The 25374-nt window shown below is 56.4% G+C and overlaps 2 protein-coding genes across 2 annotated transcripts in view; one reads left to right on the top strand and one right to left on the bottom strand.

Annotated features, from left to right (window-relative positions):
* Positions 1-11593, top strand: part of LOC119100549 (DNA (cytosine-5)-methyltransferase 1-like) — a 12860-nt gene extending 1267 nt beyond the window's left edge. Inside the window, exons 2-17 of the mRNA XM_037223633.1 lie at positions 333-520; positions 951-1083; positions 1475-1638; positions 2818-2964; positions 3419-3518; positions 5651-5785; positions 6018-6141; positions 6484-6609; positions 6877-7085; positions 7574-7722; positions 8048-8159; positions 8826-8957; positions 9512-9714; positions 9949-10060; positions 10366-10515; positions 11423-11593. Coding sequence (XP_037079528.1) covers positions 333-520; positions 951-1083; positions 1475-1638; positions 2818-2964; positions 3419-3518; positions 5651-5785; positions 6018-6141; positions 6484-6609; positions 6877-7085; positions 7574-7722; positions 8048-8159; positions 8826-8957; positions 9512-9714; positions 9949-10060; positions 10366-10515; positions 11423-11593 — 2355 coding nt within the window. The remainder of the gene's footprint in view (positions 1-332; positions 521-950; positions 1084-1474; positions 1639-2817; positions 2965-3418; positions 3519-5650; positions 5786-6017; positions 6142-6483; positions 6610-6876; positions 7086-7573; positions 7723-8047; positions 8160-8825; positions 8958-9511; positions 9715-9948; positions 10061-10365; positions 10516-11422) is intronic.
* A 1177-nt stretch (positions 11594-12770) lies between these two features.
* LOC119100548 (DNA (cytosine-5)-methyltransferase 1) lies at positions 12771-23227 on the bottom strand. The gene is made up of 12 exons (XM_037223632.1): positions 23059-23227; positions 22405-22553; positions 21945-22056; positions 21146-21277; positions 20388-20590; positions 20042-20153; positions 19588-19737; positions 18608-18774; positions 17287-17527; positions 16737-16853; positions 16427-16502; positions 12771-12781 (listed from the first exon to the last, which is right to left on the bottom strand). The coding sequence occupies exons 1-12, from the start codon at positions 23221-23223 to the stop codon at positions 12771-12773; spliced, it is 1635 nt and encodes a 544-aa protein (XP_037079527.1). The 5' UTR covers positions 23224-23227.
* Positions 23228-25374: the final 2147 nt, after the last annotated feature.

The following is a 25374-nucleotide window of genomic DNA, read 5'->3' as shown; positions in this document are numbered from 1 at the left end:
TCTTGCCAGGCTTGCGCCAGCGATGCAGCACTGGCTGCGTGTTGACCTGCGCCGCCCTGCTTCCTTTCGCAGCGGTGCATGCCTTAGGTCAGACTGTTGGCGGCGCAGTGTATTGCTCGCGATGAGCAAGTGCCTGACTTTTACGGCGACTGCTTCTGCGGCGTAACCGTTGGCTGTTTGGTGACCTGAAGCATGATTGGTCGCCTTGTCTGACGATCCGATCGTCCCCAACAATTGCACTGAGGTCCCGGGTCAGACCGTGACCGCAGGACCCGAATCCTGACGTCACCATATCCCTCCTCACCCATGGCTCTCTGTGCTCCGTTCCACAGATTACAGTGCCTCCGTCTGGCCTGGGTACGGACGCCTTCACGGAGGACTGCTTGCTGCGCCACGCCCAGTTCGTGGTGGACCAGGTGCAGAGCTTCGACCTGGCTGGCGGTGTCGAGGAGGCGCAGCTGCTCACCACCGCCTGTGTACGCGCCCTCATCCGGCTGGCCGGCGTCACGCTCGGAAAACGGTACGTGATGGCCGTGGTGGCGTCACAAACGGTGTTCCACTAGATCCTGCCGAAAAACGACACTCAAACGCTGCACATGGTTATTAGTGGGGGGGGGGGGGGGACCGTGGTGGTAGGCATACGCACCATATATGTACATAGGCATCACGAAGTGAGATGATTGGCTCTAATGAGCAACGGCTACAACTGGGTCACTCCAGTGTTCACGGCGGTACAGCGGTTCATTACTGTGACTGTCATGAACTTGGCATGGCACCGTGAATGATGTAGACTGGTGAACCAATCGTTGAGTTGATGTGACGAGTGGGGTTAGGTGCTGTGTGGTTTGAATGGGTTTCAAACTGAAGCTGCTGTTTAAAATGGCTACGTCATGCTTGTCCACTGGGCTGAAGGGTTCCCAAATGCAACGGGGCTCCATTTACAATTGCAGCCGAGCGATCCGTAAAGTGACGCGAGTGAAAAAGGTAGCGGCCGCGCCTCTCACCAAAGCCACGACGACGCCACTGGTCTCTGAACTGTTTGAGAACTTCTTCAAGGGACAGATCCAATCGACGATAAGGCAAGTGGATGGCCCTGGGTTGGCGGATTGCGGAATGAATGACCGACGAGCTTAGCTGGTTCGTACACACAGGGTAGCTCGATGTTAAAAGGTCAGCCGCGATGTCGGGGATAAAGCCATCAGGAGAGTCTTCTGTGGAACCGTCCGTTTTATTCTGATCACCAGCCTTCTACGTCCATGCATCTCTGTACGTCAGGTGATGGTGGACCGATTTCTACCGTGCTGTCGTGTGTAGCAGCCCAGAAAATGAGCTTCTTGTGATATCGCTGGTGCGTTGCGGCTGTGGAGCTGTCAGCGTCCCCCTCCTTTCTCACGTCACGTTCATGTCGTCTGCCGCGTGCCCCGTCTCGTGCGAGCGCCGCGTCCTCCGCTGAGCGTCCCCCTGCCGCTGGCAGCTGAAGCAGGGGCCGCGCCGCACGCGCTGTGGGGTGTGTGAGGCCTGCCAGCAGCAGCCCGACTGCGGCGACTGCAAACACTGCCGCGACATGGTGAAGTTCGGCGGCAGCGGCCGGAGCAAGCAGTGCTGCATCAACCCAGGTAAGTGGATTACCAACCGCAGGTAGGCAGTGCTGCACTAACGGCAGGCAGAAGTGTTGCACCAACGCACGGTAAGCAGTGCTGCACCAACACAGGTAAGCAGTGCTGCACCAACGACACGGTAAGCAGTGTTGCACCAACGGCACAGGTGGGCGCTGCATGACCTACATCAGTGATGCGCCCTAAGCCCCAAATCATCATCATCATCAACGGCACAGTAAGCACTGCACCAACGGCACAGTAAGCGTGCTGCACCAACCGTACGATAAGCGTTGCCGCCGTCCGCTGTCGTCAGTGCCGTGCAATGCACCACACAGAGCTGCACCAGGCGCAGGTCACGAGCTGCTGCCAACTGCAGGTGACACCTCTTGAAATGACGGAGGACTGCGATGGCTAAACGAGTGGAGAAAACTGATACCTGAATCACCAGCTGTGCTACATCAGCTTGCAACCTGTGGCGCGATGTTGTCCTGATTTTTTGTTTATGTTCTTGTAGTTGTTGCTGCACGTCTTGTCGGAGAAATGTCATTCAACGAAAACCCGCAAGTGCTGAACTGAGTTCAGCATCATGCATGCGACGTCATTGCTGGTGCCGACGTGCGCAGGTGGATACCATGACGAGCGAAGACGGGGCCATGGCCGTGACTTGTGTTCCAACTGCCATCGCCAGGTGTCCGAACATGGCGATTGAGGAGGCGGAGGACTCTAACGGCGGTGAGGACGAGGAGGACGACACGACGAGGACGGCGGCGCTGGCGGCGGCGGAGCGAACACACCGCGTGCGGCGCCACTCCCTCAGTACAGCTGGGCCGGCGAGCCGCGCGGCACACACGCCGCCAGGACCTACTACAGGTAAGAGCGAGCGGCGGCTGTGCGGCACGGCCGCCACTAGAGCCGTGGGTGGCAGCGAAGCAGCCTTGCCACAAAGTGGTGGTTTTGTGGTAGTTCACGTGGGTGACGCGACAGGAGCCATTTGTCAACGTGTGCGCGTTTGTGTGCTTAACTTTACCACTGTACTTCGGGGCTGGCATCTTCATACAATGGCGGGTGGTTTTGGCTGTGGACGGTGAACTGTGCGTGCCCTGCTGTACCCCTGCCAGCTGGCGTGTACCGCCCTGGTCAGCTGGCGTTACCGCCCTGGTCAGCTGGCGTGTACCGCCCTGGCCAGCTGGCGTGTGCTGACCGGCCGGCTCGCCCCCAGCTCGGTGGATGTCAACGGCGAGCGTCTGTCGGCGGGTGACTGTGTGGTGGTGGAGGCCGAGGGGCCGGCAGCTGCCGTACGTGGCCCGACTCGTGTACATGTGGAGGCGGCCTCCGGACAGCGCTGCTACCACGCCGCCTGGTTCTGGTCAGTGCCGCCCGCGGCGGACACGTGAACACCGTCCCTGCTCTGAAACATGTCGTTCGTTCCTGGGGTACAGCCGCCAGTGTCTCTCGTGATGTTAGCATTTATAATCTAGGGCGTTTCCCGCAAAATTTCAACTGGTCTTGTTACGGCAGTTCGCAATGGTGTAAGTTCGGCTGCTGGATACGTACAGTGATCCGAGGTTTATTGTTGCGTGTTGTCTTTTTCTGTTATTTTTACATTTTTTTTCTGCCCCATTTGACACATGATGAAATACGTGTTCGCACTACACACACCTCGCCTTTAAGGAACTTTCGTAAAATGAGAATGATACCATTTATCGGTGCGATATATCGACTGTCCTGCTGCTGTCCACTGGACTAAGCAGGTCTGTTGCGGATCCATAGCCGTGCTCCTTGGCATGTCGACCTGACCAGTGTGTACCGTTCCGCTGCAGCCGTGGCCAGGAGACCCTGCTTGGAGAGACGGCCGACCCTGCGGAACTGTTCGTCACGGACGAGTGTGAGGACATGCCCCTCGAGTCCATCACACGCAAGGTCAGCACACGCAGTCGAGTCCATCACACGCAGTGTCAGCACACGCAGCCGAGTCCATCACACGCAAGGTCAGCACACGCAGCCGGGTCCGTCACACGCAAGGTCAGCACACGCAGCCGAGTCCATCACACGCAAGGTCAGCACACGCAGCCGAGTCCGTCACGCGCAATGTCGGCACACGCGGTCGAGTCCATCACACACAAGGTTAGAACACGCAGCCGAGTCCATCACACGCAAGGTCAGCACACGCAGCCGAGTCCATCACACACAAGGTCAGCACACGCAGCCGAGTCCGTCACACGCAAGGTCAGCATACGCAGCGGAGTCTATCACACGCAAGGTCAGCACACGCAGCCGGGCCCATCACACGCAAGGTCAGCGCACGCCGTCAATTCTATCACACGCAAGGTCAGGACACGTAGCCGAGTCCGTCACACGCAAGGTCAGCACACGCAGCCGAATCTATCACGCGCAAGGTCAGCACACGCAGTGGCGACACCTCCGTCATGGGTAACTCAGCGTGCCCCCTGCCCTGTTCCGCTCCGCAGCCTGTGCTCCGCTCTGGCCGCATGCGCGTGACAAACCGTGTGTCTGTCGTGTGCTACACTGCCTGCGCGTGACAGCGTGTGTGTCATGTGCTAACCTGTCTGCGCGTGACAGCCGTGTGTGTCTGTCGTGTGCTACACCTGCCTGCGCGTGACAGCCGTATGTGTCTGTCGTGTGCTACACCTGCCTGCGCGTGACAGCTGACCCCGGCCCGGCAGGCGCGAGTCCTGGATCGGAGCGACGCGCGCTGCTAGTTCCAGCAGCGCGAGTCGTTTCACGTACCAGAGAACGAGTCGGATACGTTCTGGTTCCAGAAAAAGTAGGTTGATTTAACGACTTTGGGACGTCACAGTACTATTGATCTGCATTTGTACCCGTGTTTTGCGTATGTTGTATTGTACGGTTTTTATGCGAGTTTGCCTTGGATTAATCTCACCGAAATTAAACCTGGCATCTCACCTTGCTAAATTGTCTACAGTCATTAGCGTTTCTGGTGCCTAGATCTATTTCACCCCGCCCTGACATCTAACAAGGAGGGTGCCGACCAGCGAGTCCGTGACTGCTGACTGGAACACTTCAAGGCGTTCCACGCTCTCGGGCTGCGAAACGCTGTCCTGCCATGCCAGCTCACGGCCTGGCCATTGGACTGTGACCGGTGCTGGCCGTCACCAGTCCGATGACCCCTGGTCAGGTACCGGCCGGAGCACGGCCGGTTTGAGGACGTGGCGGCGGAGCCGGTGGCCATCGACGGCCGGCTTCTGCCCGTGCTGTGAGCAGCTCCGTCTTGAGGAGCTAAGCAAGGTGCCCACCGTGGAGGGCCGACTGGATGACGAGCCAGGGAGGAGCGAGGTAGGTCTCTCTCTGTCTCTCTGTCTCTATCTGTCTCTCTCTCTCTCTCTCTCTCTGTCTCTCTCTGTCTCTCTTCTCTCTCTTCTCTCTTTGTCTCTCTCTGTCTCTCTCTGTCTCTTCTCTCTCTCTCTCTCTCTCTCTCTCTCTCTCTCTGTCTCTCTCTCTCTCTCTCTCTCTCTCTCTCTCTCTCTCTCTCTCTCTCTCTCTCTCTCTCTCTCTCTCTCTCTCTCTCTCTCTCTCTCTCTCTCTCTCTCTCTCTCTCTCTCTTTCTCTCTTTCCTCTCTCTCTTTTTTTCTCTCTGTCTGTCTGTCTGTCTGTCTGTCTGTCTTGCCGCTTCCCCGCCTTCTCGCCTCCTCGCTTCCTCGCTTCCTCCTTCCTCTACGCCTCTTGGTCTTTCTCTTCGTCGTGATCGTGCACGTGCTCCTGCTCTCACAGAAGTTGTGTATTCTCCGTCAGCGCACTATTTTTTGTCTACTTATTCTCACACCCAAAGCCCAACTTCTCATCATTTATCTCTTTATTATTTAGATGAGCATTTCGCACGTTCCGCTTTATTGCAGCTACCACATCACTCATGAGTAGCGACATTATTTGCTATTTACAAAGTCTTACATGAATATCATCCAGTCAAATCACTCATCAGCGTCTAGTCCCTGGCGTGAGACGTCCTGTCTCCAGCGTCGCTCTCTCCCCGCCCTGTCTCGCGTCCCCGGCCGATGACCATTCGCTCTCGGCAGACGCGCTTCGGCCAGGTGCGCTGCAGCGGCGAGACATACTCGGTGGACAAGTGTGTGTTCCTGGACCCCGCCGCCTTCTCTCTGCGCCGGCGGCAGGCCTGGGTCAAGACGGTCAAGACGTGCGACGTTTCGCAGGTATCGTGGTGGCGAGAGGCGTCACGCGTGCTGGAGAGAGGCGCGGATGCGGCCGGCTCCAAACGCAGGCTCTGTCGCCAATTGTTCTCAGAGCGAAGCGGATTGGCAGTGCGAGGAAAGCAGGCGTCATTGTCGCAACCAGTTGACAGCCCTGGACATTTATTGCACGCTCGCCAATGGTAGGTGTTCGTCAATAGCTGTCCATAACTAGCTGTTCGGTTGTTCCCGTCAGGTGGACGAGGAACTCTACCCTGAATACTACCGCAAGGCCACCAGCTACGTGAAGGGTTCCAACGAGGAGACGCCGGACCCATTCCGCATCGGCCGCATCAGCAGCATCTTCACGAACAGAACAGGTGACGCCCAATAGCACGACTCGACCTTGGTCTTGTATTGGTGTCAGTTGTTTACCTTCTCCTGATCGTTCGCCGAGATGATAGTGATGCCCTAGCTTTCAACTCGCTTTGCCGTTTGAGAAGATCTCGCAGTGTTACACCCGCACCTTCGTGTCCAGAGTTCAGACAGCATTAAGCCTTAAGGGACCAACTCATCTAATGTCGGTGAGGAGTCGCCTTTTGTAAATGATTTGCTAGGTAGTGAGCTTACACGGCAGCCCAATCAATGGCTACGATCAATAGCAGTACGGCGTTATCCGGCGTGACTCTGGCGAAACGTTACCGAAGGCGTCCGCTCCGCAGGGAGCAACGCGGAGGCGGGCGACGTTTTCCTTCGCGTGACCAAGTTCTACCGAGGAGAGGACACATTCCGGGGCAAGGAGGGCTCGCAGCACAGCGACCCGCACATGATCTACTACAGTAGCGAGGGTGAGCGGCCTGCCGTGGCGCCGTGCAGCACCAATGGCAGTGTGGGTGTCCGGATGCAATTGGGCCCTCGGTGTGGAGCGTGAGCCACTACCTGAAGATACCGTGTGGGTTGTGTGACGCTTTTGACGTCATGCATTGGTCGTGTCTAGATAAAGACAATTGACTGATGCTCTACGTAATGTTTGCAAGCCTCGGAAGCGTGCCTCCCGAGTAAACTCGACGACACGTGGCGGGCGCCCGCTGACGCCGGCCGCCTCGCGCCGCCAGAGGTGTCGGTGGCGTTCGGTCACGTGATGGGCAAGTGTCACGTGGTGTACGGTGACAACCTGACCTGCTCGCCGGAGGAGTACCGCCGCTGTGGACCTCACCGCTTCTACTTCCTCGAGGCGTACGACGCTGACGGCAAGAGCTTCACCGAGCCGTCGCCGGCCGCCAAACGCATGGGACTCCTCAGAAAGGTGCGGTGGAGGCCGTCTGTGTACCGAGGGACGACTGCGCATGGGGACGGTCCTAGGGCATGGCTTTATGTGGGAGGGACTGTACCTGGAGATTGGCTGTACCGGCACTGATCATGCCTAGAGATGGCTGTACGTCGTGACTGTACCAGAAAACAGTTGCACCTGGAGGCTTTGTGTAGCATAGGATGAACACATGGGCTTATAAATTTATTTTACATATAAACATGTTCGATTCGGCGTATCCCCTCCCTGTCGTGCCCGCTGGCTGTCAAATGTGGGAAACCATTTGCTGCTTTCTCCTGTATTTGTCCCGTGCTTGTGGGCCTGTTTTGCTCAGTCTGAGCACGGCCGACGGCTCTGACGGGCAGTGCCCCTGACACCCGTACCGCCTCACGATCGGCTGTGTTGCCACACTCGACTGGTTGCACGCAGTCCTTTTCCGCCAACTCCAGCGCGTGCTGGTGCACCTCGCTCGCGCCGGCCGCTGACTGCCGCCTGTGCCGCAGGGTCAGGGCAAGGGCAAGGGTGCGGCGGCGCAGCGGGCGGTGCCGCCGCCGCCCGAACACCCGGTCGTGGCGCCGCTCCGCGCGCTCGACGTGTTCGCCGGCTGCGGCGGCCTCTCCGCCGGACTGCACCAAGTGGGCGTGGCCGTCAGGTGAGGGCGGGGCTGGGCGGCGGCCTGGCAGGCGTCACTGTCTGTCGGGAAGGACAGTGACAGTGACAGTGACAGTGACAGGGGCGTCTGTGTCACGTTTCTCTCACGTTTCTATATATATATATATATATATATATATATATATATATATATATATATATATCAGTCGGGTTTGTGCAATGAATATAGCAATCCAAGATAATGTATAATAGATTACATCGTGGATGTGGTGAAAAGGGACCTTTCCGTATTATCTAGCGCTGTTTGCCACGTTACTCTACGTGGGATGATCACCATACGGGCTGACCCTTTTGTCGGTTTTCAGCCAATGGGCGATCGAAATAAACCAGCCGGCGGCCAACGCGTACCGGCTCAACAACCCGCAGGCCACGGTGTTCTCGGAGGACTGCAACCATCTGTTGCAGCTGGCCATAGACGTGAGGCCGGGGCCGGTCCGCCAGCTGGTGCCGGCCACCTCCCGGACGGGGCTCTGTAGCCCTGGGCTCTATAGCCATGATATCCCCAACCAGGCAGCCGTCATAGCCGCTGATGGGAACTTGCACAAATTGGTGCAGCTGATAATTTGTGAGGGAATTTAACTTTAGAAAACGTTCTGACACTTGAGGACTGTGGTGTGTTCATTCTCAGCTTGCAGGAATGTTTGGGGCCAAATAACGACATTTTGCAACTTTTGCCCTTATGTTTAGCTTCTGACTCAGCGCTGCCGCCGCAGATGAAGTGATGGCATGCCATTGTTTTTTTTTTTGAGAAGCCTTGGTCTCGGGGCAAGGCACACGACATCCCGCTGTTGCAATAGACTCGCACGTGTCGCTGCTGCAGGAGGCTCGCATGCCACTGGTGCCAAATATGTATGCGTCATCACTGCCGCGACAGATTCAGTTACATGTTACTACTGGATGACTGTTCCAGTGGCATTCAACTGCAATGTCTTTTTTCCAGATTCAGATGGGGTGGAGAAATTGCACGAACCCACATTGGTATGTCTGTTGGTGTAATGTTCACATCGCGTGGTGTGCACAAGAGGCTCATTCGGTCTGTCACTGAGTGTGCCACAACCCTCTCCTGACGCGTGACATTTGCAGGGTGCAGAGCAGAACGCCAGCGGCCAGCGGCTGCCGAAGCCGGGGGAGGTGGACCTGCTGTGCGGCGGGCCGCCGTGCCAGGGCTTCTCCGGCATGAACCGCTTCAACCCCCGGCAGTACTCGCAGTTCAAGGTACCCGCTGTGACGCGCGCCGGTCCCAGGGCGTGTGTGCCGTGTTTAAATCGTGACCTCCCTACACGGCCTCGTGTATCTCTGCGGCTTCCCACATCTGCGGCCTCTTTCAACGCGTGGTTCGAAGGCTTGCTTCACCGTCGCGATGCTGCGCCACTACCCGAAAAAGCTCCCGTAGTTTTTTTACTGTTGTGCGACTTGAATTATCTTGCAATTCATTGAAACAGTTTCTGGGTTATTTGATGACGAATTGCGGTCGTCTCTTAACGTCGACATCTAATGGAGACTGCGAAACACGCGACTAATGTCAAACATGAAACCCACGACTTTCGGCAGAGGGGCGTGGGCGAGCTTTCTATCATACTGCTAGTTTGTTGTTCCACCTCGCTACGCTGCTGTTCTGTTCGCTGTTTCATATCAGGCTGGATTGGATGTTGCTGAAGCTCAGAGAAGAGGTGACAACCGCAAGATAGGCATCGTTGAAGAGCTGGTCCACAGGATTTTGGGAAATTGGAACCTCCTGGGCTCTCTGTTATTGGAGCACTTTTCCGCAGAACTCTCTGATCGTCAGCTTCTTGAGCTTCTGCGACTTCTACCGGCCAAAATACTCCATACTGGAGAACGTGCGCAACTTCGTTTCTTACAAGGCCAACGTGGTGCTGAAGCTGACGCTGGCCTGTTTGCTGAAGATGGGCTACCAGTGCGGCTTTGGTGTGCTGCAGGCGGGCAACTACGGCGTCCCTCAGACGCGCCGCAGGTCGGTCACGTGCCGGGGACCTCGGTCGGCACCACTCTGACATCATGCAGTCCGTCATCTGCGCAGATCAAAGCCGTCTATTGATGGGAAGTTTCTGGTCGCCGCGTTAACATTGGGATCGCATGGCAGTTGTGTATCGTCTGGGGCTTATGCGTGGCATGCGCCGCTCTGCTGGCGGCGCTATGGCCCGCCACCGTACGTCACCGACGAGTCTGACGGTGCCTTACTCGGTAGGGCGATCATCATGGCCTCGGCCCCCGGCTTCCGCCTGCCCCTGTACCCGGAGCCCCAGCACGTGTTCTCGCTGAGGGCCTCCTCGCTGGCCATGGTCATGGAGGACACCAAGGTATGGACAGCGAAACGGCTCACGGACAACGGCGGACGGGCACTCCCCCGCGATCCGCCGCTCTTAAACGACAACATGCAGCATGACGTGTGATAACCTGCGGATTTGAACGTTAAACAACTTGTTGAGTGCCACTCATTTAAGGATTTGGGATGCTGGTCATAAAACCCACCACATAGGCTGTCTTTATCGGTTGCTGTCGTAGGCTGTCTGCAGCGGCGCCAGTATTTCAACGTGCCCTCACCCAGATGACATTTGACATGCGCAGCGCGCACCCCGGCTGACCTGAGGACGCGGTGTTGCAGTACACGCCCACGTGCCGGTGGTCGCAGTCGGCGCCATACCGGACTGTGACTGTGCGGGACGCCATGTCTGACCTGCCAGAGATCCTGAACGGCGAGAAGCACGAACAGATGCCGTACGACCGCGACGCCAACTCGCACTTCCAGAGAGTGGTGCGTTCCGGGCGGTGCTCGTGGCCTGTTTGCCTGCGCTAGTGGCGGTTACAAAGGCACAGGCGGAGGGTGTGGTGTCACGAGGGAGAGCGTCCGCTTGGCTGCACGTGCCGAGTGATGCGCAGGGTTCAAAGCTGGCTCCGTGCCCAGAGTCCCGCAGCGATCAGCTTGAAGTATCGCGACAATTAATGACGTTTGACGTTCAATGTGGTGTACATCCCCAAAAGTGTCGTCGCGTGTAGTAAGTCGTTGCAATTCATGTTGCACGCATTAGATGACAAAAAACTAAACGCGATCAAAAGCAAGAACGTTACCAAATATATATGGCTGGGAAACGGCACTTGGGGACTGACGTATGCTGAGTTGTGAAGTGGGTAAAATAAGTTATCGTCCTATTATTTCAGCGCCAACAGGGCCACGGTTATTGATTGCCTCGTTGAGACGGCCGGAAAGATTAGAAAGCATCTTATCAAAAATGTGTACCTAGTTGAGTTGTCACACGACATTTGGTAGTAGAACGCATGGCACCTCATTTTTATGTCACTGGACTCAGCTCCTTCCGAAATTATGTTCGAATAGTAAGCATATCGTCGCAGCATAACGGCAACAGACAAATACGTCAACATATTTGCCTCCCATCCATATCTCGACGATATCAGTCCATTATCATGCAAAGCGAAAAGACTTTGAACTTCAGGACCTCGGCATCCTTCGCCTTGAAAGGATCCAGAACCTGGTCATATTTCTGCCGCTAGGCGTCACCGGCAGGGTACAGTTACAGCGTGGTTGGCGACAGATTCCCGCTGAACATGACGTGATGTGCGCTGACGCGGCTGCGAGCCGCGCCCTGACGCACCCCCCTCCGGGGCCGTGACGAGCCAGCCGTCACCGCCGCCTCTTGCCGCAGATGCGGGCCGGCCAGGAGACGGCGCTGCTGCGCGACCACGTGTGCAAGGAGATGGCGCCACTCATCGCGGCGCGCATCCGCCACGTGCCGACGGCGCCGGGCAGCGACTGGCGCGACCTGCCCAACCTGGCAGTCCGCCTCAGCGATGGCACCACTTCGCGCCTCCTGTGAGTGGTCGGGGCGCCGACCGGGCGCTGGGTGGTGTCCGAGGGGGGGGGGGGGGGGCTGGAGGTGGTCAGGCGGGCACCGGCAGGACAGAGCAGGAGCCCGACCCGCCTGTGGTGAAACCCTCAGCTGAGATGATTGTAGGGTAGGTTACGTGGCCGACGCATGGTGACTCGTTCAAGCAGGCTACTGACATCTCGAACACGTCTGTTGGACATCTTGACCGCGGTAGGTTTACAGGTTTAACGTGGTTGGTGTAAAATTGTGAAATTTTGTGTTTCGGAAAACGCTCTACAAAACGTCAAGTTTCTAGTTTCTGAAAAGGGTTTTGCATAAGTTTAGCTCTTTATACCGAGTGTTCAACGTGGAAGGGCGGAATCCGTCGCATGTGTGGTATGCCCATACGAAAAGCGTGGACCCGGCGGACACGCATCACCTCAAAATAAATTGTATCACCTCACCTCAAAATAATTATCAACGCCTTACGAAGCATGCGCTTGAGTAGCCTCGTTGCCCCGTGCAGGTAAAGATGACCACAAACTATCTTGATTGTTTTGATATTTGAATGTTACATCAGCGTCCAGGACTACGTTAAATGGCATGTATCTTAAAGCAAAAGATTGATCCGGGTCATTTTAGCTTGGTGACCTCCCTTGACCTTCATGAATCCTACATACGATTTTCCAGACGTAACTGTGACCAAAGAATTCAATGAACGACAAAAACTAAGCAATGAAGAACGTTTCCTAATAATAGAGCGGCCTGGCCTCGACTTTGATTTGACTTTCGTACCTGATCCAGGGCCAATGAAACAGTCGTAGTCCTTTATTCAGTTGTATCATTATGTAAGAAACCATCTTAAAGTTGCATGACTTCGGCTAGCAGTCTTTTACCAGAGTAACCACAATAACTTTTGGGCAGATCTGACTATTTCGTGGGGAGACCACATAAAATGGCACCAAAACAGAATTGGACCACAGCAGCACTTCAGATGCGATCACGTTCATGTTCCTAGTCATGCTGTGGTTTCTCACAGATGGGCTTGGTTGCGTAGCCTACAAGCACACAAACAAATATCGTGGCCGAATGTGTCAGTAAAAACGGACGGTGACGGCAGGCAGCTTTTGACAGTCACCTAAACGATTGACAAATACACGGCATGAGAACAGCTCAATCAGGGCGTCTATGCCGAAGCTGTGGGAGCATCCAGACAAAGCGCGCTGTCTAGCTCAGGCCAACAGGGCTATGGCGATGAGAAGGCCAGAGCAAACAAAAAGCTTAGAATACAGGTGGCTCATTGCAATCCACCACGCGTATGACAAGCCCGGCGTCCAATGGCCGAGGAACAATAAATGGGTGAAAAAGAATCGCTTAGCTCGTGCCCGATGCTGCATAAGAAGCTGGCGCAACGGAGTGAATGGCTATCCCCAGTGCCAGAAGGAAAAAAACTGTGGTAAAGCGGCCTCCCAACACTGGATGTCCACCATGTTATGTAGTCCCACCGACTAACCACACAATAGTGGCAAGGCTCCAAAGATAAGAGGCCGTAGGTGTCTGAAGCGGACACCGAAGTGTAAAGCATGTCAGCAACACTCAGAACAGGTTTTTTCGCGCCCGACCAGGGGCGGGAAACTTGACTTCCCACTAAGGTTTTTCAAACACAGCTCAAAGATGAACACTAGCAGCAACACCAAATTTTCAGGGGCTCTTTATCTATCTGTTTGGCATCCTCTATGCAATTTGAAATTCTAATCTGTCAGTGAGCTAGGTCAGATCAAAGAGACCAATCTACAAAAACTTTCCCCACGCCTAACTTTTTTGCAGATTATTTGCCATTGCTCAAACTTACCATGGCAGTAGGTCATGATAGCACTTACAGTCTTTTAATGTCAGATTTTTCGAAACAGGCGAGCTTAGCGACTTGAGGTCAGGTCATTGTTGGCTATTTTTTGTAAATAACACACATTTGCACGTATTTCTGCAAAGCTTTGGTTTTTGTATATGAGGAAAAGGCTACCTATTAACTTACATGCACAACCATCATATTCCTGCTGAGCATATGAGTTCGTTCCAGGTCATGACCTACCTTTGACGGTGCCTTCTACAAAACACATGCTGAACCCAAAAAGGGCAGCTTTGTGGGCAAATTTTGGTGTAGAATTCGAATACCCAACTGAAAACATGCAATGATATTATAATGATGTATAATGAGGTGACGTTAGAGCAGGTGAGGACTTGCAACGTCATATCAGGTCTTCCAAAGTCAATGATCTCTGTTATCAGTGGAGGATAGGCTAGATGAACGAGAGGGACGCGTGTAATCACCTCTATGCCGTCTTTGTGAAGCTGATAACACATAATTTCATGTACCAATGTGCCTGTTCTCAGTTTCCTACGCTAACAAACGTTGAAGGGGCTATGGATAATATGTATATACTACAGCTACGCGATCTTGAGTACCTGTAGATATTGAACACATCATTTCTGACCACAGAAAAAAACCATATACTGGTTACTTAGACCCGGTTAACGCTTCAATTTTCGTGTTTGGATGGTTTATAAATGTGACCTAAGCTGACCTCAACTGACCTTTAGATCAGCCTGAGGCGACAACTCTGTGTGCACTGCTTTTGTCTCACAGATGCACCTAATAAAATAAATGTAGTCACAATCACATCGAGAGAGAAAACAAAAGATGGTCATCCTTGTGGCCTACTGGTAGACCATTTTTGAAATGTGACTTGGTCTGACCTGACCCTTGTGGTCAAACAGAAGTGATGGAATGGACTCCCCACGGCCTTGCCGCTTACGTCTGTGCTCTAAACATTCACATTGACGTGTTAAAATATGTTTTGACTTTATCTATCAGAGTAATTTTTGGAACTTTCGCGATCTCTGGTTACCGCCAGCCGTCCACGTGTCTTTGGCGCAGGTTCAGAAGCAGAATATGAATCCATGTGTTGCTAGACAAACAGCCTTGCACCGTATCTGATCGCATTAGAAGTACACAACGCATACACGGAGGTTCCAAACAGATACAGCCGTTGGCTGCAAATTGTGCGACTCGACTACCTGCCCCAGGCCGGAAAGACCGCGGCACTGTGGTGGATTCCGATGATGATGCTTTGGGCTTAGGGACGTACCGACTACGATGGTCATGTGGGGTCTACTGTGCTGAACTCCGAACCACGCGAAAATCGCTCGATGCGATCTGATTGCCGTCGCCGCCGATTGCCGCCTACGCCACGCGCAAGGACGTTTCCAATATCGAAGTAGACAAGATAGAATGATGAGGAAAAGACCACCGTCATTACGCTTCACAACAGCCGCACAGGCTGCCGTGAAGGGCACCTCACACCTCACCCCCGGTGCCCACACATCAACGCCACGGTAGTTGTGCGTATTCATCTGATGTGCAAACATTTTTTTTCTTCAATGGAACCTGCGCGCCTGTCTTTTTGCGTTCCAACGCCCGCTTGCCGGGGACTGGCACACCACGTGCCCTGCTGCCGCACCGAGGCCCAGTGCCGCGCACGTCCGCCTGTTCAGATATCGGCATGCCACCTGGACCGCCGCCTCCCGGCGCCGCGCACGTCCGCCTGTTCAGATATCGGCATGCCACCTGGACTGCCGCCTCCCGGCGCCGCGCACGCCCGCCTGTTCAGATATCGGCATGCCACCTGGACCGCCGCCTCCCGGCGCCGCGCACGTCCGCCTGTTCAGATATCGGCATGCCACCTGGACCGCCGCCTCCCGGCGCCGCGCACGCCCACCTGTTCAGATATCCGCATGCCACCTGGACCGCCGCCGCACGGCGCCGCGCACGCCCGCCTGTTCAGATATCGGCATGCCACCTGGACTGCCGCCGCACGGCGCCGCGCACGCCCGCCTGTTCAGATATCGGCATAACACCGGGACCGCCGCCTCCCGGCGCCGCGCACGCCCGCCTGTTCAGATATCAGCATGCCACCTGGACTGCCGCCTCCCGGCGCCGCGCACGTCCGCCTGTTCAGATATCAGCATAACACCTGGACCGCCGCCGCACGGCGCCGCGCACGTCCGAATCCAACTTCCATTGGATCAGATATTCGTTTTGATAACGGGTCTGAGATGAATGCAAGTACGACATGCTAATCAACAATGTTGTTTCAGAAATCGACTCTACATAGCACGCGGCTCGGGCACACAGCATATTTCGCGCCCTGCGAAACAGCGCGCTGTTGTTCGTTTACACGGTAGTTCTACTTTGGACCAAACAAATAATTCGCGAAGGCTGGTGCATCCATCGCCCAAACAAGGACTAAGCCTTTTGATGCGTGCAACAACGCATGAACGCGAAAATATCACGGTCGGAAGCGAATGAACCACGACCTTCTCCTCAGTCACATGCCTCAGTCTACTCCCACCTGAAAACATAAGATCCGGCTTCGTTAATACGAATCAAAACACAACCAAAAGTTGTAAAATGTATTACATTGTGGGTGGCCTGAGGCACACCGAGACAAAAGTAAAATCATGAACAATCACAAGGCAGTCCAAACGTGTTTAGCAGCCGTCAATGAACTCGAATACGTCTGCATTTCATCCGACCGACGACAGCTAAAAGCCCGGCATGACTTGATTGCGTCCTGCTGTCAGGGCGCCGCGCGCACTGCCATCAGCGCAAGCCTTCGGCGCCACTGTCAGAGCCGCCCCCGCCTGTTTCCGCCGCGTCCTCGGCGCCGGGGCCGCCCTCTTTCGCCGGTTCTCCCTTAGCGCCGCCCTGACCGGCATCACTCGGCTGCCGCTGGCCACCGTCGGCGTCCCCGCCGACCCGCGCGGCCGGCGCTCCGCCCTCGCGGGCCGACAGCGCCAGCGAGCGCTGGATCTCGCGACCGATGGCGGCGGCCATCGGCGGCGGTACGGCGTTACCGATCTGTGGACACGACAGAGCGGCCCGGTGACGGCGCCATCGCCATCGCCCAGCCGCGAACGCCCGGTGACGCACCGCACGTCTCGCTGGGGCTAAATTCACGCGCGCAGTAGCTTCGTACTTCAGCTTGCATTACCGCGATTCAACGCATTCGACTGTCCAAATCCGGACGGTGCACCAGCTTCCCCCCCCCCCCCCCCCCTCCCCTCAGTCCAAGCGTCGCAAGGCCGCGGTTACCTGTCGGTGCTTCTCGAGCGTGCTGCCGAAGAACCGGTACGAGTCCGGGAAGCCTTGGGATCGGGCACACTCGCGCACGCTAACCACGCGGTGCTGCTCCGGATGCAGCACGCGACCCTGCCGGTTCAGGTCGGGTCAGGTCAGGGGAGGGAAGGTCGGGTTAGGCCAAGCCAGGCCAAGCCAAGTCTGGCGGGACTTTGGTCGACCACCAGTGAGCCAACAGCAGGCTTAACACGGCGCGCGGAGCGTTGGCATGTCAATGGCGTGCCATTGCATTATTCACCGGCTCGACCACAAAGACGTCAAGCATTATTGGGATTATGCAGCCGACTGAACCAGTGAACAAATAGAACTTTACCGAGCGTAACGTAATCCGAGCTTGACGCATGACCGCATCAGGTGTGTTCAGTGTAACCCCCCTCCCCCGCGCGCGCGGGTGGTGCGCCAGCGCCGCGTCCGTGCCCGGCTGGATGCGCCAGCCGCGGCCAGCACATCGCCGAGCTGGGGCGCGTCCGCGGCTCCGCCGTCGGCCGCCGCCGCCGCCCCGCACCTGCTTGCCCATCGGCTCGGGGTTGGTGACGGTGGTGGAGAAGAAGCCGTCCCACTCGAGCCGCCCGTACAGGCCGGCCCAGTGGTTGTGCCTGTTGCCCGTGTGTGGCAGGCACCAGGGCAGCAGAGTGCCGTACTGCCGGTCGGCCGGGTCGCAAGGCCGGCCGGCCGCGCATGCGCACACGCCGCGCAGCCGGCCGCCGCCCGAGCGGCCGTTCTTCTTGTCGTGCTGTGTGTAGAGCCTGGCGGCGGGGCGTGGGCGATCAGCACGCCCCCGGCCGGCCACCCGTCACCGGAGCGGGGGGCGCCGCCGGCCGTCCCACCCCCGGCGCAGCGTCTGGTGCCGTCCAACATGACCGGAGGGGCCCGACGGCGCGCCGTAAAGCACGGATTACACGGCGCCGGCGACGTATCGGCGACACATCACGGCCTCCTGTCCCCGCGAGGACGCCGGAGACGACCTCGACAGCAGGCTCTGGACTGCAGCCACGCCGGCAGCGGCAGCGGCAGCGGGCAGGGGGAGGGGGCACTCAGAAGCACACGTCACCTCTGTCGAGACCGGCGCAGGCCGCTGCAAAGCTGTCAGCCCTGGATGGATCGCTAATCCACATAGCAACAGATTACAGGCCCTACCAGCTGTGCGGTCATATGGCCTGAAGGTCATTACAGCACCAATGCTGAAACCGGGAGTTTGTAGCCTAATGATGGATCCCCCCCCCCCCCCCGGAAAAATACAGCTGTTGCAACGCCTTTTAACCAGCCCGAAGAATTAAGCCATCGTCAGAACCCAACACAGGGATACATGCAGGTCCGGTAGCTGCGTAGAGACATGCATGCTACAGTAACAACCTAGTAACCCCTAGAAACCCGAAATGAGAACAACTTTGAGGTGATGCGTGTGCGCCGGGTCCACGCTTTTCGTATGAGCATACCCACATGCGACGGATTCCGCCCTTCCGCGATGAACGCTCGGTATAAAGAACTAAACTTATGCAAACCCCTTTTCAGAAACTAGAAACTTAACAACATTTTTGGGAGCGTTTTCCGAAACACAAGCCTTCACAATTTTATACCAACCACGATAAACCTGTAAACCTACCGCGGTCAAGATGTCCAACAGACGTGTTCGAGATGTCAGTAGCCTGCTTGAACGAGTCACCATGCGTCGGTCACACAACCTACCCTCCTCTCATCTCAGCTGAGGGTTTCACCACAGGCGGGTCGGGCCCGTGCTCTGGCCTGCCGGTACCCGCCTGACCACCGCCAGCCCCCCCCCCCCCCTCGGACACCACCCAGCGCGGGTCGGCGCCCCGACCACTCACAGGAGGCGCGAAGTGGTGCCATCGCTGAGGCGGACTGCCAGGTTGGGCAGGTCGCGCCAGTCGCTGCCCGGCGCCGTCGGCACGTGGCGGATGCGCGCTGCGATGAGTGGCGCCATCTCCTTGCACACGTGGTCGCGCAGCAGCGCCGTCTCCTGGCCGGCCCGCATCTGCGGCAAGAGGCGGCGGTGACGGCTGGCTCGTCATGGCCCCGGAGGGGGGGTGCGTCAGGGCGCGGTCCGAAGCCATCGCAGCAGGCGCCACAGCGTGTTCGGCGAGTGTGTCGCCCACGGCTCTGTGACTATATCCGACTGGGTACGTAGCAGAGATATGATCAGGTCCTGCTGAAGACCCTTTCAAGGCCAAGGACCTGAAATTAAGGTCCTTTCGCATTGCATGATGCCTAAAATAATCGAGATATGGATGGAAAGAAAATATTTTGATGGCTTTGTCTTTGCCGTTATGCTGTGACGATATGCTCATTATTCGAGCATGATTTCGGAAAGATCAGGCGAAACAAGACCGGAGTCCAGTAACATAATGAGGTGTCATACGCTCTTCTAGGTGTCATAGGATAGCTCAGTTGGGTGCAACAGCAAATCACCCGTCTCTGGGCATAGCTCAGTTCCCTTCTGGCGCTTCCCAGTCATGCATCTTCGTAAACATTCCTACTTCTGATCGCGTTTAGTATTTTTGGCCATCTTTAAACAATGTATGCAACGTAAATCGCGAAGATCCAACTAGACGTGACTTTAGTTTTGCGGGTGTAACGACGCATTGAACCCCAAACGTTATCAAGTGTCGTTTTACTTCGAGCTGATCACTGCGAAACTGTTGGCACAGAGCCAGCCTTGAACCCTGCCCGTCACTCGGCACGTGCAGCCAAACGGACGCTCGCCCTCCTGGCGCCCCACCCTCCGCCTGCGCCTTTGTAACCGCCACTGGCGCAGGCAAACAGGCCACGAGCACCGCCCGGCACGCACCACTCTCTGGAAGTGCGAGCTGGCGTCGCGGTCGTACGGCATCTGTTCGTGCTTCTCGCCGTTCAGGATCTCTGGCAGGTCAGACATGGCGTCCCGCACAGTCACAGTCCGGTATGGCGCCGACTGCGACCACCGGCACGTGGGCGCGTACTGCAACACCGCGTCCTCAGGTCAGCCGGGGTGCGCGCTGCGCATGTCAAATGTCATCTGGGTGAGGGCACACTGAATACCGGCGCCACTGCAGACAGCCTACGACAGCCACCGACAAAGACAGCCTATGTGGTGGGTTTTATGACCAGCATCCCAAATCCTTAGATGATTGGTACTTAACAAGTTGTTCGACGTTCAAATCCGCAGGTTATCACACGTCATGCTGCACGTTGTCGTTTAAGAGCGGTGGGTCACGGGGGAGTGCCCGTCCGCCGTTGTCCGTGAGCCGTTTCGCCGTCCATACCTTGGTGTCCTCCATGACCACGGCCAGCGAGGAGGCCCTCAGCGAGAACACGTGCTGGGGCTCCGGGTACAGGGGCAGGCGGAAGCCGGGCGCCGAGGCCATGATGATCGCCCTACCGAGTAAGGCACAGTCAGACTCGTCAGTGACGTACGGTGGCGGGCCATAGCGCCGCCAGCAGAGCGGCGCATGCCACGCATAAGCCCCAGACGATACACAACTGCCATGCGATCCCAATGTTAACGTGGCGACCAGAAACTTCCCATCAATAGACGGCTTTGATCTGCGCAGATGACGGACTGCATGATGTCAGAGTGGTGCCGGCTGAGGTCCCCGGCGCGTGACCGACCTGCGGCGCGTCTGAGGGACGCCGTAGTTGCCCGCCTGCAGTACACCAAAGCCGCACTGATAGCCCATCTTCAGCAAACAAGCCAGCGTCAGCTTCAGCACCATGTTGGCCTTGTAGGAAACGAAGTTGCGCACGTTCTCCAGGATGAAATATTTTGGCCGGTAGAAGTCGCAAAAGCTCAAGAAGCTGACGATCAGTGAGTTCTGCGGAAAAGTGCTCCAGTAACAGAGAGCCCGGCAAGTTCCAATTGCTCAACAATCCTGTGGACCAGCTCTACAACGCAACCTATCTTGCAGTTGTCACCTCTTCCCTGTGCTTCAGCAACATGCAATTCAGCGTGATACGGAACAGCGAATAGAACAGCAGCGTAGTGAGGTGGAACAACAAACTAACAGTATGGTAGAAAGCTCACTCACGCCCCTCTGCCGAAAGTCGTGGGTTCAGGTTTAACATCAGTCCAGTGTTTCGTAGTCTGCATTACATGTCGACGTTAAGTGACGACCGCAATTCGTCATCCAATAACCCAGAAACTGTTCCAATGAAATGCAAGATAATTCAAGTCGCACAACAGTAAAACAAACTGAGGGAGCTTTTTCGGGGAGTGGCGCAGGATCGCGACGGTAAAGCAAGCCTTCGGACCACGCGTTGAAAAAGGCTGCGGATGTGGGAAACCGCAGAGATACACGAGGCCGTGTAGGGGGGTCACGATTTAAACACGGCACACACACCCTGGAACCGGCGCGCGTCACAGCGGGTACCTTGAACTGCGAGTACTGTCGGGAGTTGAAGCGGTTCATGCCGGAGAAGCCCTGGCACGGCGGCCCGCCGCACAGCAGGTCCACCTCCCCCGGCTTCGGCAGCCGCTGGCCGCTGGCGTTCTGCTCTGCACCCTGCAAACGTCACAGGAAAAGGGAATGTTGGGACACACTCAGTGACAGACTGAGTGAGTCTCTTGCGCACAGCAAGTGATTTAAACATTATGCCAACAGTGATATCCCAAGTGGATTCGTGCAATTTGTCCGCGCCATGTGAATCAGGAAAAAGACCTCGTACTCGGATACCGTTGGAACAGCCATGCAGCAGTGACATGTAAGTGAATCTTTTGCGATGGTGACCCTATACAAATATCCTGCCCCTGCGACATGCGAGCCCTCTGCAACAGCGACAAGTTGTGCGAGTCTGTTGAAATAACGGTGCGTCATGCGACTTTTCCTGCGACGACGGCTCATCAAAGGGGACAGTGGCACATCATCACTTTTCTGCGGCGGCAGCGTCTCAGTCACAGCCTCAACATAAGGACAGAAGTTATAAAGTGAAGTTACCAGGCTCCAAACACGCCTGCGAAATGATTATCAGACACACCACAGTCCTCTAGTACCAGAACATTCTCTAAGGTTAAATTCCCTCACAAATTATCAGCTGCACCAATTTGTGCAAGTTCCCATCAGCGGCCATGACGGCTGCCTGGTTGGGGATATCATGGCTATAGAGCCCAGGGCTACAGAGCCCCGTCCGGGAGGTGGCCGGCACCAGCTGGCGGACCGGCCCCGGCCTCACGTCTATGGCCAGCTGCAGCAGGTGGTTGCAGTCCTCCGAGAACACCGTGGCCTGCGGGTTGTTGAGCCGGTACGCGTTGGCCGCCGGCTGGTTTATTTCGATCGCCCATTGGCTGAAAACCGACAAAACGGTCAGCCCGCATGGTGATCATCCCGCGTAGAGCGACGTGACAAACAGCGCTAGACATTACCGAAAGGCCCCTTTTCACCACATCCACAATATAATCTACTACACATAATCTTGGATTGCTATATTCAATACATAAACCCAACTGGTCACACACACACACACACACACACACACACACACACACACACACATATATATATATATATATATATATATATATATATATATATATATATATATATATATAAACGCGACAGAAACGTGACACAGACGCCCCTTCCTTCCGACAGACAGTGACGCCTGCCAGGCCGCCGCCCAGCCCCGCCCTCACCTGACGGCCACGCCCACTTGGTGCAGTCCGGCGGAGAGGCCGCCGCAGCCGGCGAACACGTCGAGCGCGCGGAGCGGCGCCACGACCGGGTGTTCGGGCGGCGGCGGCACCGCCCGCTGCGCCGCCGCACCCTTGCCCTTGCCCTGACCCTGCGGCACAGGCGGCAGTCAGCGGCCGGCGCGAGCGAGGTGCACCAGCACGCGCTGCAGCTGGCGGAAAGGACCGCGTGCGACGAGTCAAGCGTGACAACCCAGCCGATCGTGCGGCGGTACGGGAGTCAGGGGCACTGCCCGTCAGAGCCGTCGGCCGTGCTCAGACTGAGCAAAACAGACCCACAAGCACAGGACAAATAAAGCAGAGAGCAGCAAATGGCTTCCCACATTTGACAGCCAGCGGGCACGACAGGGAGGGGATACGCCAAACCGTGCATGTTTATATGTAAAATAAATTTATAAGCCCATGTGTTCATCCTATGCTACACAGAGCCTCCAGGTGCAACTGCTTTCTGGTACAGTCACTACGTACAGCCATCTCTAGGCATGATCAGTGCCGGTACAGCCAATCTCCAGGTACAGTCTCTCCCACATAAAGCCATGCCCTAGGACCGTCAACAAGCGCAGCCGTCCCTCTGTACACAGACAGCCTCCACCGCACCTTTCTGACGAGTCCCATGCGTTTGGCGGCCGGCGGCGGCTCGGTGAAGCTCTTGCCGTCAGCGTCGTACGCCTCGAGGAAGTAGAAGCGGTGAGGTCCACAGCGGCGGTACTCCTCCGGCGAGCAGGTCAGGTTGCCGCCGTACACCACGTGACACTTGCCCATCACGTGACCGAACGCCAACCGACACCTCTGGCGGCGCGAGGCGGCCGGCGTCAGCGGGCGCCCGCCACGTGTCGTCGAGTTTACTCGAGAGGCACGGTTCCGAGGCTTGCAAACATTACGAAGAACATCAGTCCCTTGTCTTCATCTCGACACTATCAATGCATAACGACAGAAGCGTCACACAACCCACACGGTATCTTCATGTAGTGGCGCACGCTCTACAACCGAGGGCCCCAGCACATCCGGACATCCCACTGGCCACTGGAGCTGCACGGCGCCACGGCAGGCCGCTCACCCTCGCTACTGTAGTAGATCATGTGCAGGTCGCTGTGCTGCGAGCCCTCCGTGCCCCGGAATGTGTCCTCTCCTCGGTAGAACTTGGTCACGCGGAGGAAAACGTCGCCCGCCTCCGCGTTGCTCGCTGCGGAGCGGACGCCTTCGGTAACGTTTCGCCAGAGTCACGCCGGATAACGCCGTACTGCTATTGATCGTAGCCATTGATTGGGCTGCCGTGTAAGCTCACTACCTAGCAAATCATTTACAAAAGGCGACTCCTCACCGACATTAGATGAGTTGGTCGCTTAAGGCTTAATGCTGTCTGAACTCTGGACACGAAGGTGCGGGCGTACCAGTGCGAGATCTTCCCAAACCGCAAAGCGAGTTGAAAGCTAGGGCATCACCATCATCTCGGCGAACGATCAGGAGAAGGTAAACAACTGACACCAATACAAGACCAAGGTCGAGTCGTCATGTTGGGCGCCACCTGTTCTGTTCGTGAAGATGCTGCTGATGCGGCCGATGCGGAATGGGTCCGGCGTCTCCTCGTTGGAGCCCTTCACGTAGCTGGTGGCCTTGCGGTAGTATTCCGGGTAGAGTTCCTCGTCCACCTGACGGGAACAACCGAACAGCTAGTTATGGACAGCTATTGACGAAGACCTATCATTGGCGAGCGTGCAACAAATGTCCAGGGCTGTCAACTGGTTGCGACAATGATGCCTGCTTTCCTCGCACTGCCAATCCGCCTCGCTCTGAGAGCAACTGGCGACAGAGCCTGCGTTTGGAGCCGGCCGCATCCGCGCCTCTCTCCAGCAAGGGTGGCGCATCTCGCCACCACGATACCTGCGAAACGTCGCACGTCTTGGCCGTCTTGACCCAGGCCTGCCGCCGGCGCAGAGAGAAGGCGGCGGGGTCCAGGAACACACACTCGCCCACCGAGTATGTCTCGCCGCCGCAGCGCACCTGGCCGAAGCGCGTCTGCCGAGAGCGAGTGGTCATCGGCCGGGGACGCGAGACAGGGCGGGGAGAGAGCGAACGCTGGAGACAGGACGTCTCACGCCAGGGACTAGACCTGATGAGTGATTTGACTGGTATGATATTCATGTAAGACTTTGTAAATGGCAAACAATGTCGCTACTCATGAGTGACATGTCGCCGCACAATGCAGAAACGGGCGAAATGCTCATCTAAATAATGAAGAGAATAACCATGATGAGAAGTTGGGCTTTGGGTGTGAGGAATAAAGTAGACAAATACAGTGCGCTGACGGAAGATACACAACTTCTGTGAGAGCATGAGCACGTGCACCGATGAAGACCAAGAGAAAGACCAAGAGGCGGCGAGGCGGATAGGCGGAGAGGCGAGGAGGCGGAGAGGCAGGAGGCGAAGGCGAGAAGCGAGGAGGCGAGGAGGAGGAGGCGGTAAGACACACAGACAGACACAGACAGGAAGAGGAACAAAAGAAATAGAAAAAGGAGAGAGAGAGAGAGAGAAGAGAGAGATAGAGAGAGAGAGAGAGAGAGAGAGAGAGAGAGAGAGAGAGAGAGAGAGAGAGAGAGAGAGAAGAGAGAGAGAGAGAGAGATAGAGAGAGAGAGAGAGAGAGAAGAGAGAGAAGAGAGAGAGAGAGAGAGAGAGAGAGAGAGAGAGAGAAGAGAGAGAGAGGAGAGAGGGAGAGAGAGAGGGAGAGAGAGAGGGAGAGAGAGAGGGAGAGAGAGGGAGAGAGAGAGGAGAGAGAAGGGAGAGAGAGAGGGAGAGAGAGAGGGAGAGAGAGAGAGGGAGAGAGAGAGGGAGAGAGAGAGGGAGAGAGAGAGGGAGAGAGAGAGGGAGAGAGAGAGGAGAGAAGAGGGAGAGAGAGAGAGGGAAGAGAGAGGTGG

Source organism: Pollicipes pollicipes, unplaced genomic scaffold (genome assembly GCF_011947565.3).
Source record: "Pollicipes pollicipes isolate AB1234 unplaced genomic scaffold, Ppol_2.1 Scaffold_4881;HRSCAF=5763_pilon_pilon_pilon, whole genome shotgun sequence".
NCBI classification, from domain to species: Eukaryota; Metazoa; Arthropoda; class Thecostraca; order Pollicipedomorpha; family Pollicipedidae; genus Pollicipes; species Pollicipes pollicipes.
This window is presented reverse-complemented; position numbering and strand designations above follow the sequence as displayed.

Excerpts from the sequence above, each read along its gene's own strand:
- LOC119100548 (XM_037223632.1), bottom strand. The coding sequence starts at position 23,223 with ATGGGCAAGTGTCACGTGGTGTACGGCGGCAACCTGACCTGCTCGCCG. Across the intron at positions 22,554-23,058 it reads GCATGGGACTCGTCAGAAAG|GGTCAGGGCAAGGGCAAGGG; the intron begins GTGCGGTGGAGG and ends CCTGTGCCGCAG. Across the intron at positions 20,154-20,387 it reads GTCCCTCAGACGCGCCGCAG|GGCGATCATCATGGCCTCGG; the intron begins GTCGGTCACGCG and ends CTTACTCGGTAG.